The sequence below is a fragment of the Tupaia chinensis genome, unplaced genomic scaffold (genome assembly GCF_000334495.1).
Source record: "Tupaia chinensis unplaced genomic scaffold, TupChi_1.0 Scaffold000133_1, whole genome shotgun sequence".
NCBI classification, from domain to species: Eukaryota; Metazoa; Chordata; class Mammalia; order Scandentia; family Tupaiidae; genus Tupaia; species Tupaia belangeri.
The window spans coordinates 2,236,030-2,249,309 of record NW_006159602.1 but is presented as its reverse complement, the minus strand read 5'-3'; the positions used below and the strand labels follow the sequence as shown (position 1 = coordinate 2,249,309).

General features: G+C 41.5%; 1 protein-coding gene and 1 pseudogene across 1 annotated transcript in view; one reads left to right on the top strand and one right to left on the bottom strand.

Moving 5' to 3' along the window:
- The window catches only part of LOC102497764 (40S ribosomal protein S12 pseudogene), a 20,804-nt pseudogene extending 7,530 nt beyond the window's left edge, over window positions 1-13,274 (bottom strand).
- The window catches only part of TOMM20L (translocase of outer mitochondrial membrane 20 like), a 14,002-nt gene continuing 13,753 nt past the window's right edge, over window positions 13,032-13,280 (top strand). Inside the window, exon 1 of the mRNA XM_027770434.1 lies at window positions 13,032-13,134. Within this exon, the coding sequence (XP_027626235.1) occupies window positions 13,032-13,134 (103 nt within the window). The remainder of the gene's footprint in view (window positions 13,135-13,280) is intronic.

Genomic DNA, 13,280 nt, shown 5'->3' with positions numbered 1-13,280 from the left:
GGGGGGGGGTGGGGGGGGGACAGGGGGTGTCACAGCTTGATGAGACCATGTTAGAGGTGTGTGTGTCTGTCTGTCTTTTTCACTCTTAGAAAAGAAATAAGTAAACTGAAGAAACAACATAAATGGGAATAATAAACACCAAATTTAGGATAGTGGTTTTCTAAGAAAGGGAAATCTGTGGGAAGGAGTGAACAGAGATATATATTCCACACTCCTAAAGAATCTGGAACAGATTCCAGCATCAGCTTCCAGCACAGCAAAAAATACACACATATCTTTTGATTCCCCAAAAACTTAACTATCAGTAACCTACTGTTAACCAGAAGCCTTGCCAGTAACAGAAACAGTTAACACCTGTTTTGTACATATATTCTCTTTAAAAAATAACTTAAAGAAAATCATAATAGAGAAAATACTTTTTTTTTTTTTTGGGAGAGGTTTTCGGTATAGGGCGCGTGCACTCGCCAGACAGAGAGAGACATAGAGACAGAAAGCGAGAAAGCACCCCCCGGCGGGGATGGTCACGCCGCAGTCCCTTCTCCATTCTCTTGGGATCTTGGGCATGCACGCACACGCACCCGGTGTGAGTTTTAAGCCACTGGATCCGGGACGCAAACCGCCGTCGACTATGTGGGAGTCCAGCGACATAGCCATTATGCTAACTGCTGGTTCCCGAGAAAAATACATTTATAGTACTGCACTATATTTTCCAGTATATTGAAAAATAATATGTATATGTCAATTCAAAACTGTTGTTCCAATATCAACTGAGTGACAAAATGCTAAGATTTGATAGAGGGAGAGCGTTGATATTATTCTATGTCTATTACTATGTTAAAGTATATCCAATAATTAAAAAAATACCCTTCAGGGGGCCAGCAGGTGACATAGTGGGTAAAACTTTGGACTCCTACATGGCCGACTGTGGTTCAAGTCCCAGACCTAGAGGCTTGCTTTCTCACTCCTTTCCCCAGCCCTGTCACACTCTGGTAAGTGTATGTACCCTATAGCAAGTTAAAAAATAATAATAAATAAAGTTAAATAAATTCTTTTTAAAAAATCCTATGAATTATTTAACAGTAAGATGAAATATAATTGGTAGACCTGAATGCCCCAACAGTGAATCAGCTTCCATATTAACTCAACGCTATAAAGAATATGACTATTTGGAGCCAGCAAGTGGCATGGTGGTTAAAGGTACTGGATTCCCACATAGGTGACTGTGGTTTGAGTCCCGGACCTGGCGGCTTGCTTTCTCACTTTCTTTCTCTCTCTCTCTCTCTCTCACTCACTCTGTCCCGCTCTGGTCAAATTGAAATAAATGAAATAAATAAAGTTAATTTTAAAAAGAATATGGCTATTTTTGACACATGAGAAATCAGGTTCCAAATGGTCAGTAGAGTGGTAGTAGGTGGCAGCTTTAGGACTCAAGCCCAGTTTTCTTCTGATTCCTAAGTCCAATGTTTGCGCCATTATGACAGTAGTGTTTGAGGAAGGTTCTACTCCCTGGGAGCACGGGTTGCGTTCTTAGCAAAGACTGAGTTCCTAGGCCAGGACCCTTTATGTGTCAGAACATTTGGCAACTCCCACTGTTGAAAACCAGGAGAAATCATCAGTATTATCTTCTAATCTCATCTTTTAGTCTCATTCCATTTATTTTTCATTCCAAAATCTGTCACAATTAAAATTTGATGATACCCAAACTCTTCCTTGACAAGGTAATATTTAGGCAATCTATTTTTTTTTCCTTGCAATATCCCCAATAACACATTGACTTAGTAAACTAGATGTTTTTTGTCTGAACAAAACCCTTTATTTTAAATTATAGACCATCTGGCATTTCAATAACTTCTGAGACTCTTGTGTAATACATTTTAATTATAAGATGGTTAGAAGGACAACAGGTGGTGTAGTTGTTAAAGTGCTAGATCCCACATAGGTGACTGCATGTTTCAAGTCCCAGACCCCAAAACACATGAGCATGTATGCACGCATGTCCAGAATCCCAAAAAGAGAATGAAGGAGGGAACTAGCAGTTAGCGTAATGGCTATGTCGCTGGACTCCCACGTAGTCGACCGCGGTTCGTGTCCCGGACCCTGTGGCTTGAAACTCACGCCGGGCACGTGTGCGTGCGTGCCCAAAATCCCGAGAGGAGAATGGAGGAGAAGGGATTGCGGCGTGACCATCCCCCCTGGGGGGTGATTTCTCGCTTTCTGTCTCTATGTCTCTCTCTGTCTGTCTGACGAGCACACGCGCCCTACAGTGAAAATCTCTCTCAAAAAAAAAAAAAAAAAAGAGAATGAAGGAGAAGGGGTTAAGGTGTGGCCATCCCTCCGGGTAGTGCTTTCTCACCTTCTCTCCCTCTCAGTCTCTCATCTCCAGCAAGCACACATACCCTATAGTTTAAAAAGAATATAAAAGTAAGCTAACAACAAAAAATTATAAATTAAACACAGAGAAATGCATGTACTTCCATATTTTTTGCTAAGTATATATACTACCAAACTTTATATATAATCACATTAACTTTTTCTTTTTTAGATTTTTGCCAGAGGGCGTGAGAGAAAGAAGTGAAGAGGGAGAAATCATCTCCTTAATGGGCTATGGTCATGCTGCAATTCCTTATCAATTTCTCCACCCTGTCAGGATTTTTGTCATGCACACACACGTCTGGCATGTTTTTCAGGCCACTCAGACTCAAACCATGATAGGGGATCCAGCTCCCTTAATCACTAGGCAATAGGACCAACCCACATAATTACTTTTAAAGACATTAAGAGTTATGTTGTACACTGGTTTTATAGCCAGCTTTTTTTCACTTGACAATATAGTATGAACACTTTTTTACATTAAATAATTATTCTGGGCCATCAGGTGATGCAGAGGTTAAGGCACCTAGATCCCACATGGCCAACAGCATGGTTTGAGTACCAGACTGGGCACAAAATCCTGAGAGAATTTGGGGAGAAGGGATTACAACATGGCCTTACTCCCAAGGGGTAGATTTTTTTTTTTAAAGAGTTATTTTACTAATTTGACCAGAGAGGAACAGAGCAAGAGAGAGAGAGAGAGAGAAAGTGAGAAAGTGAGCTACGAGGTGCAGGTATCTCGAACTGCAGTCAGCCATGTGGGAGTCCAATGCCTTTTAAACACACCACCTGCCAGCCCATCCAGGGGGTGATTTATTACTTTCCCTCTCTGTCTCTCTCTGGCTAGCACACATACCCATTAGTAAACTAAAAAAAAAATAATAATAATAATTATTCCACATCTAGTGACTACCTCATACTCCACTGTATTGTACATTACTTCATCCTGTTTTGTGGATGTCTAGGTTTCCCAGTTTTAGCTATTTCTTTGAACCATGTAATCTTTAGCATTTGTGTTGTTCTTAGAAGTGAGATTACGCAGAAATGGTGTAATGCCATTACGCTAACTGCTGGTCCCAGAAGATTTAAATTTTTAAAAAAGTCTCCGAAACTAAAACAACTTTAGGATCTACACCTTTCACTTTATAGATTAGAAAACTGACACAGAGGGACTGGCAGGTGGCTTGGTTGTTAAGGGCACTGGATTCCCACATGGCCAACTGCGGTTTGAGTCCTAGACCTGGAGGCTTGCTTTCTCTCTCTCTCTCATTCTTGCTCTCACTCCATCCCTCTCTGGTCAAATTAAAATAAATAATTTTTTTAAAAATAAGTAAATAATGAACTTTCTTTAAAAAAAAAACACTGACATAGAATTCAGTTGGTTTGTGCAGGTTCAGATAGTTAAATTATCAATTACTAAGCTTAGGGCCCAGCAGTTGGCACAATGGCTTTGTCGCTGGACTCCCATGTAGTCAACTGCAGTTTGAGTCCTGGATCCGTTGCTTAAACTCACTCTGGGCACATGTGCATGTGTGCCCAAGATCCTGAGAGGAGAATAGAGGAGATGGGATTGTGGTATGGCCATCTCCCCTGGGGGATGATTTCTTACTTTCTGTTTCTCTGTCTCTGTCTTTCTGGCAAGCGTCCGCTATATACGAAAACCCCCTCCCTCTCCCCAAAAAAAAAAAAAAAAAAAAAGAATGAATTATGGTGCTTATAAATCCTATTTAGGAGAATCCCAAGGGCCAGCCCCTTAATCCTGGTTAAAGTGTCAGATATCACACAGCTGAATGCAGTTTGCATCCTATGCCTGGCAGCTTCAAAAACATGTCAGGAGCATGTGTGTAAGTGACCCAAATCCTGACAGGATAGAGAAATGGAGGAGTAGGGATTGTGACTTGACATGCCCCATTGGGGGATGCTTTCTCCCTCTCCTGGTCTCTGGCAAGTACATGCATTCTCTCAGAGGTAGTTGGGAGAGGTTATAGGGGGGGTATCATAAAGATCTTTTTTCATTGTTACAATTTTTGCCAGAAGGTGCAGCACTCCCTGTAGAGAGATAGAGGCAGAAAAGCACTCCCTATAAGGATTGTCACACCTCAGTCCCTTCTCCGACTTTCAGGATTTGGGGCAAGTATGCACACGTTACTGTTTTCAAGCCACTGAGTCTGGGATTCAGTGTGGCCAGCCATGTGGGAATTCAGCTGCCTTAATAACCAGGCCACTGGTTGGCTCCATGAAGATCTTTATGTCAGTAAATTTGACAGCTTAGCTGAAATAGCAGAATTCCTTAAAAGATAGGCATCACCAGGGCTTTCTCAAAAAGAAATAGTCTAAATAGCCCTATATCTATTAAAGAAGTGAAATTGAAGTTAAAAAACCCTCCCTGTGGCTTAATGGGTAAGCACTGTGTATCAAGAGTTGGATCCCACGTGGTTGACTGCTATGTGATTTATCAGGTTCCATCAAATTTGAAACCTGATGGGACCAGCAAATGGCATAATGGTTACGTCTGGACTCCCACACAGCCAACCGCAGTTTGAGTCCCAGACCTGGCAGCTTAAAACTCATGCCAGGCATGTGTGCATGCCCAAAGTCCCAAAGGGAGAATGGAGAAGGGATTGCAGCATGGGCCATCCCTGTAGGGAGGTGGTTTTCATTTTTTTTTTTCTTTTTTTTGAGAAGTTTTTGCTATAGGGTGCATGCGCTCGCCAGACAGACAGAGAGGGACAGAGAGACAGAAAGTGAGACATCATCCCCCAGGGGGGATGGCCATGCCATAATCCCTTCTCCTCCATTCTCCTCTCGGGATCTTGGGCGTGCATGCACACGCGCCCGGCGGGTTTTCCCTTTTTTTCTCTCTGTCACTCCAGCGAGCATATACGCCCTATAGCCAAAAAACAAAACAAAACAAAACCTCTCTTAAAATAATAATAACATAATAATTATTTATTATTATCAAGCTGCCTGGCCCTGGCAGTTTTGAAAAACACTCTTGGTGTGTGTGTGTGAGTGCACAAAATCACAATGAGGTGGAGAAGACAGGATAATGGCATGACCACAACTATTAGGGGGTGCCTTCTCTGGAAAGCTTACATGCCTTCTGGCAATAGATAATAATGTAAATTTTTTTAAAATTGGGGGAGGGAAAGACCAAGTAAAGCTGACTTCTCTTGTGAATTCTAACAAACATTTAATAAGGACACAATACTGATTCTACGAAACACTTCTAAGAAATTGAAGAGAGAATGCTTCTTATTCACTCTACAAAGCCAGCATTACTTTGACACCAACACAAGAAAAGGCATTGCAAGAAAAGAAAACTAAAGACCAATATCCTTCACAAATATGCAAAAGTTCTAAACCAAATGTTAACAAACAAAATCCAATAATATATTAAAAGGATGATACAACAAAGGGCTAAGTGGGGTTTATTCCAGGAATACAGGGATGGTTTAATATGTAAAGTCAACCAATATATAATATTTAAAATCAGTCAGTTTAATACATAAAATCAGTCAGTGGTTTAAAATATATTCTATTCACCATATTAATAAATTAAAAAGGAAAAACCTATGATACAGAAAAAGGATTTGAAAAACTCCAACATCATGCATGGGGCTGGCAGGTGGCATGGTGGTTAAAGGTGTTGGATTCCCATATGGCCAACCACGGTTCGAGTCCCAGACCTGCTGGCTTGCTTTCTTGCATTCCCTTTTTCTCTCTGTCTCTCTCTCTCTGGTGAAATTGAAAAAAAAAAAATATATAACATAAATAATTATTTTTAAAAAATAAATAAACCAACTCCAACATCATTCCTGATAAAAACTCTCAAGATTAGGAATGAAACAAGGATATCTACTCTCACCACTTTGACTCAGCATTGTACTGGAGGTTCTAGCCAGAACATTCTGACAAGATAAAGAAACCATGGGCATCCAGATTGGTGAGTTTAATAAGATGTTTGTTTGGATGATGGTTTATCCTCTAAAATTTCATGTTTTGCCTTTTGATGTTGGGAGGTAGTGAGGCCTAGGGGTGATAACAGGATCATGGGGATTGCATTGTGGAGGTAGCTGTCTCTTGGATAGATTAATGGTGTCTCAAGAAACCCAGGGAGCTCTAGCTCTCATGAGAAGGGGTTCTCACCAAAGCGGGTTGTTCTAACAGAGAGCTGCTGAGCTCACTTGGCATGTGCCTGCCGTCCTCTATGTTTCAGCCATTTTATAGGCCAGCTTGATGCCAGGCCTAGGCCTTTGGACTTTGCAGGTGCTAGAATTATGACTGAACCTGTTTCTTTATAAACCATCCAGTTTCATGTATTTCAGTTAGCAATACAAAAACAGACTAAGACACAAGATTGATATACAAAATAAGGTACAAAAGTATTTCCCTAGCAATAAGTTATCAATGAAAGTTTTAAAATACCATTTACAGTAACATAAAAAATATGGAATATATTGGGATACATCTGACAAAGAATGAGAAAGACTAATATATTGAAAACTACAAAATATTGCAGATATAAAATAAAGACTAAATAAGATAACATGTTTATCGATCATAAAACTTTTTTTTTTAAGTTTCTTGGTATAGGGCACATGCATTTGACAGTGAAAGAGGAAAAGTGAGAAATCCTCCAGGAAGACCATGCCATAATCCCTTCTCCTCCATTCCTGTCTCAGGATTTCAAGCATAAAAACACATGTGCCAGGTGTGATTCTCAAGCCGCTGGGTCCAGGACTTGAACCATGTAGTTGGCCATGTGGATCAAGTGCCTTAATCTCCACACCATCTCCTGGCCTGGAACTTAATATGGTTGAGATTTTCTTTGTTCCCTCAATTCATTGTAACCTCAATAAAAATCCCAGCAGGCAGGTTTGTAGAAATTGACAAGTCAGTTATAATATTCATATGGAAAGACAAAGGACCTACGATAGCCAAAACAACTCTAGATGAGAACTAAATTGGACACTACCTAATTTCTCTATTACTGGAAAGGATACAGTAATCAAAACAAGGTGGTACTGGGATAAAATGAACAAATAAATCAATGGGACAGAGTAGAATAAGCCCCACATATATAGATGTGATCTAGAAACAAAAATACAGCAATCTAATCAAGATAGGACAGACTTACAGAAATGGTGTTGCGGGTCCAGCAGGTTGCATGGTGATTAAGGTGCTGAACTCCCACATGGTTGAAAGTGGTTCAGCTGCTGAATCTGCTGGGCACATGTGAGTGTGTGCCCAAAATCTCAGGAGGAGAATGGAGAAAGGATTATGGTGTGGTGATCCTAGGGAGTAATTTCTCATTTCTCATTTTCTACCTCACTGTCTCTGGTGAGCAAAGCCCTCGATGGCAAAAACCTAAAAAAAAAAAAAAAAAAGGTGTTGAAACAATTGGACATCAAATGAAAAAAAAAAAAAGAACGTGTATCCATACTTTGCATCATATCCAAAAGTTCACGAACTTAAATAGCTGATAAAATATTGATAGATCACAAAACCTAACCCTATGAAATGTCTAAAAGAAAAATTTTCATGACTTTATGCCTAAATGAGTTAGGCAATTATTTCTTAGATATAATACTAAAACCATAATCCATAAGGAAATAATTTGATAAACTGGACTTTATCAAAATTTAAAACTTTGGCTTTTTTAAAAAAAGAAAAACATTCTTAATGGGGCCAGCAGGGACATGGGGGTTAAGGTGGTGGACTCACATGGCTGACCTTGGTGTGAGTCCTGACCTGGCGGCTTGCTTTCTCTCTTACTCTCTCTGGTGAGTGCACATGCCCTATAGCAAATAAAAAAATAATAACAGGGGCCAGTAGATGGCGTAGCTGTTATGTTGCTGGACTCCCACATGGCTGATCGCAGTTTGTGTCCTGAACTCAGTGCCTTAAAACTCACACCAGGTGCGTGTGCATGCGTGCCCAAAGTCCTAGGTGAAGAATGGAGGAGAAGGAATTGTAGTGTGGCCATCTCCTCTGGGAGGTGATTTCTCACTTTCCTTCTCACTCTTTCTGTTTCGCTCTATTGATGGCATGCACCCTAAGACAAAAACCTCTTAAAAAAATAATAATAATTGGGATCAGCAGATGCCATAAAATGGCGTTGCTGGACTCCCACATAGTTGACTGCAGTTTGAGTCCCAGACCCAGTGGCTTAAAATTCACACTGGGCACGTGTGTATGTATTCCCAAAATCCCAAGAGGAGAAAGGAGGAGAAGGGACTGTGGTATGTATGGCCATTCCCCCTGGGAGGTGATTTCTCACTTTCTGTCTATGTCTCTCTGGTCAGCACACATGCCCTATAGAAAAAATCTCTCTAAAAAAACATAATAACAATAAATAAAATTAAATAATTATAAAACGAAATAAACACATAAAGATTTAAAAAGAAGTAGACTGGGAGGAACTATTTGCAGGGCATGTATCAAATAAAGGACTTGTATCCAGAATATATAAATAAAAACTACCTGTGGTGCCTGCAGATGGCATAGCGGATATATCGCTGGACTCCCACATGGCTGACTACAGTTTGAGTCCTGGACCTTGAACCTGTGGTTCAAGCCACTAGGCTTGAAACTCATGCTAGAATGTGTGCCCAAGATCTCGGGAGGGGAATGGAGGAGAGATTGCAGCATGGCTATTCCCCCTAGAGGGTGATTTCTCACTTTCCCTTTCACTGTCCCTGTTTCTCTCACCAGCAAGCACACATGCCCTAAGGCAAGAAAACCTCTACCAAAAAAAAAAGAAAAAAAAAAAAAAGAAAAGAAAGAAAGAAAAGACACCCAAGCTCCATAGTGAAAACCATACAATGTAAAAAAAAAAAAAAAAGAAAACAAACAAACTGGATGAAGATTTGAATGCATAAAGACATACAGATAAGCACACAAAAAGCTGTTCATGGGGCCAGCGGATGGCATAATGGTTATGTTGCTGGACTTCCACATGTCGACTGTGGTTTGAGTCCCAGACCCGGTAGCTTAAACTCACCTTGGGCACATGTGCATGCATGCCCAAGATCCCGCGGCATGGCCATTCCCCCTGCAGAGTGATTTCTCGCTTTCTGTCTCTGTCTTTCTAGCAAGCGCACACACCCTATATCAAAAATCTATTTAAAAAAAAAGCTGTTCATCAGGCCGGTCAATGAAATGGTGGTTTTGCCAGCTGTGTTCCACATAGCAGTTAGTGTGGTTCAAGCCCTGGGCCCAGTGGCTTAAAAAAAACACTGGGCCTCTGTGTGTGTGTGTGTGTGTGTGTGTGTACGTGTGCATGCGTGTGCATGTGTGTGCACACCTCCCAAATCTCAAGAGGAGAATAGAAGAGATTGGGTTGTGACCATCTCCCATGGAGGTGGGGTTTCTTTCTCTCTTTCTTTCCTTCTCTCTCTCTCTCTTTTCTTTTAAGTTATCTCTTTATTTCATTTAATTTGTTTTTATTATTTGTTTTCCATTTGACCAAAAAGACAGAGAGAGAGAAAGAAGGCAAAAAGGAGAAAGCAAGCCATCAGGTCCGAGACTCAAACTGTGGTCAGCCATATGGGAGTCCAGAGCCTTAACCACCACGCACTTGTCAGCCCTCTTTCTCTCTCTTTTTTTTTTTTTGTCTCTCTGGTGAGTACACACCCACTGGCAATTTTTTTAAAGCTGTTCAGCAAGAATATGAGAAGTCAAACCACAGACTGGGAGAAAATATTTATAAAAGATGTATCTGATAAAGGACTATTATCAAACATACACAAATATCTCTTAAAATTCAACACTAAGAAAACCAACCTCATTAAAAAACAGGCAAAAGATTTGGACAGACCTCACCAAAAATATAGATGACAAGTATATGAAAAAAGTTTAACATCATATGTCACGTGAGAATTGCAAATTAAAACAATGAGATACCATTAGACATATATTAGAATGCAAAAATCTGAAACACTGACAATGCCAAATGCTGTGCACATCTGGAGCTGTGTAGATCTGGAGCAACAGGAACTCTTATTCACTGCTGGTGGGAATGTAAAGTGATACAGCTTCTTTGTAGGGCATCCATATGAAGGAATATTATTTAGCACTAAAGAAACGAGCTATATCAAACATTGAAAAGACATGGAGGAAACTTAAATGTGTATTACTAAGTGCAGGAAGACAATCTGAAACGGTTATATATGGTATGATTTCAATTATATGACATTCTGAAAAAGGCAAAACTATGAAGACAGTACAAAGATCAGTGGTGGGCCAGCCCATGGTTAAGGTGGTTGGGTCCCACATGTCTGTCTTTGTAGTTTGAGTCCTAGACCTGGCAGTTTGAAAAACACACTGGCTGTGCGGCCAGCAGGTGACATGGTGATTAAGGGTGCTGGACTCCCACATGGCTGACTGCGGTTTGAGTCTCTACCTGGTGTCTTGCTTTCTCACTTTCCCTCTCTTTCTCTGTCCCTCTCTAGTTAAATAAATAAATAAAATTAAATTAAATAATTCTTTAACAGGACCAGCAGTTTGCATAATGGCTATGTTGCTGGACTCCCATGTAGTCAACTGTGGTTCGAGTCCCAAACCCAGTGGCTTAAACTCACGCCGGGCGTGTGTGATGCACGCCCAAGATCCCAAGAAGAGAATGGAGGAGAAGGGACTGCGGAATGGCCATCCCCCCTGGGGGGTGATTTCTCGTTGTCTCTCTGTCCTTCTGGCAAGCACACGCGCCCTATAGCAAAAATCTCTCCTAAATAAATAAATAATTCTTTAACAAAACAAAACACAGACCAGTTGTGTTTTTGTGGGTGCATGCTCAAAATCTCAAGAGGAGACTGGAGAAGTCATTGCTGCATGCCCATCCTCCCTGGGGGAAGGGGCATGATTTCTCACTTTCCCTTTTTCTAGCTCTCTCTGTCCCCCTCTGGTGAGTACATATGCCCTATACCAAACTAAAAAAAAAAAAAAAAAAAAAAAAAAAAAAGCAAAGCATTAAATCACGGCCAATATCTTTTTTATTTTAAAATTATTTTATTTGGGACCAGCAGTTGGCGTAATAGTTCTGTCACTGGACTCCCATGTAGTCGGCTATGGTTCAAGTCTCAGACCTGGTGGCTTAAACTCACACTGGGCACATGTGCGTGAGTGTCCAAGATCCCAAGAGAAGAATGGAGAAGGGATGGTGGCGTGGCCATCCTCCCTGGGAGGTGATTTCTCCTTTTCTGTCTGCTTCTCTTTCTGGTGAGAGCACACGGCATATAGCAAAAACCTCTCCAAAATAATTAATTAATTAATTTACTTATTTTAATTTGACCAGAGAGGGACAGAGTGAGAGAGAGAGAAAGTGAAGTAGCAAGCCACCAGGTCCAGGACTCGAACCACAGTCAACCATGTGGGAATCCAGCGCCCTTATCTCTATACCACCTGCTGGCCCCATGACTAATATCTTGAACCAAAACTCGGTCCCAAATCAGTTTAGTGGATACTTCTGCTGTCCTCTCCTCTGTTTGAATTTATAATCAAGTTTTCACAGTAAGTTCTCAACAAGATAGAAGAGTTATAAGAAGAAGCATCCAATATTCAAGGAAGCAATGCCATGCAACCTACATCTGCTAATTCTTAAATTGTGTGGGAAGGGACCACTATTCACCTTCATTGGTTTTCCAAGTGATGGTGAGCACCTTGCTATCCACACACAAGTAATATCAGTAACTAGGAAATTAGTAAATAGTTCAATAACTTAAGAAAAGAGAAATGATGGGGCTGGCAGGTGGCGTGGTGGATAAGGGCACTGGACTCCCACATGGCTGACCACAGTTCGAGTTTTGGACCTGGTAATTTGCTTTCTCACTTTCCCTCTCTCACTCTCTCTCTGTGTCTTTGTGGTCAAATTGAAAAATAAGATGAATGAATAAATAAAAAATAAAATAAATTCTTTTTAAATAAGGAGAGAAATTATTTCCTTTTTTCTTTTTTTAAAGAAGTTTTTGTCATAGGGCACCTGCACTCGCAGGAGAGACAGAGGCAGTAAGAGAAAAAGTGAGAAATCACACACCACCACCACCACCACCATCCCTCCTCCCCACCCCCTCCTCCACCCTGGAATTGGGGGGATGGCCACCCCGCAATCCCTTCTCCCCCCTTCCCCTCCCAGAATCTTGGGCACTGCACACACCTGCCTGGAGTGAATTTCAAGCCACCAATCCTGAACTTGGACTGTGGTTGGCCACGTGGGAATCCAGCAACATAACTACTACTACGCCATCTGCTGGTCCTGTCATTTAGTTCTTTAGGTCTTTGGCTGAGCTCTTCTCTTTGCCTTAGCATAAAAATCAAACTTCTGGTATTTGGGGGGAAAGTCTTACCTCCTTTATTTCTGCTGTGTCTGCTGAATAAGGCAAATATTACAACGTAAGACACCGAGACCAGGTAATGCCATGGGCCTCTCAGAGTTGGTTTTGCTCTGGGACATTTGATGTGAGGCCCAGTGAGAGGAGGGAGGAATTTTGAAGCAAAGTAATCTTTTATTATAGGCTAAATATTATTGCTTCAAAATTCCTCCCTCCACTCACTGTTCAGGTAAGGTGGTTGGAAACCTTGGACAGCTGAGTCCTTTCAGGTGATAGGCAACCAGGCTGGGAGTACAGGCTACTGCTGGCTACTGGGAACTGCAGTAGGAGATGAGCGAAGCTGGCCTCAGAGTGCACTGGAATCGAGGCCTAGGGAAGCCCGGTTCCCAGCGACCACATTCCCAGAATCCTGAGATCTGCCTGCACGGGTGTAGTAGGCCCTGGGTCTGGGGCAGGTTTGGGGAAGGGGTTCAGAATTTGGAGTGCGACAGACCTGGGTTCGAACAGCGCTCAGCTGCGGGGTATCCACCCACAACTTCCCACACACACCCTGGGGCCGGGGTCTGGTCGAGGTCCGCC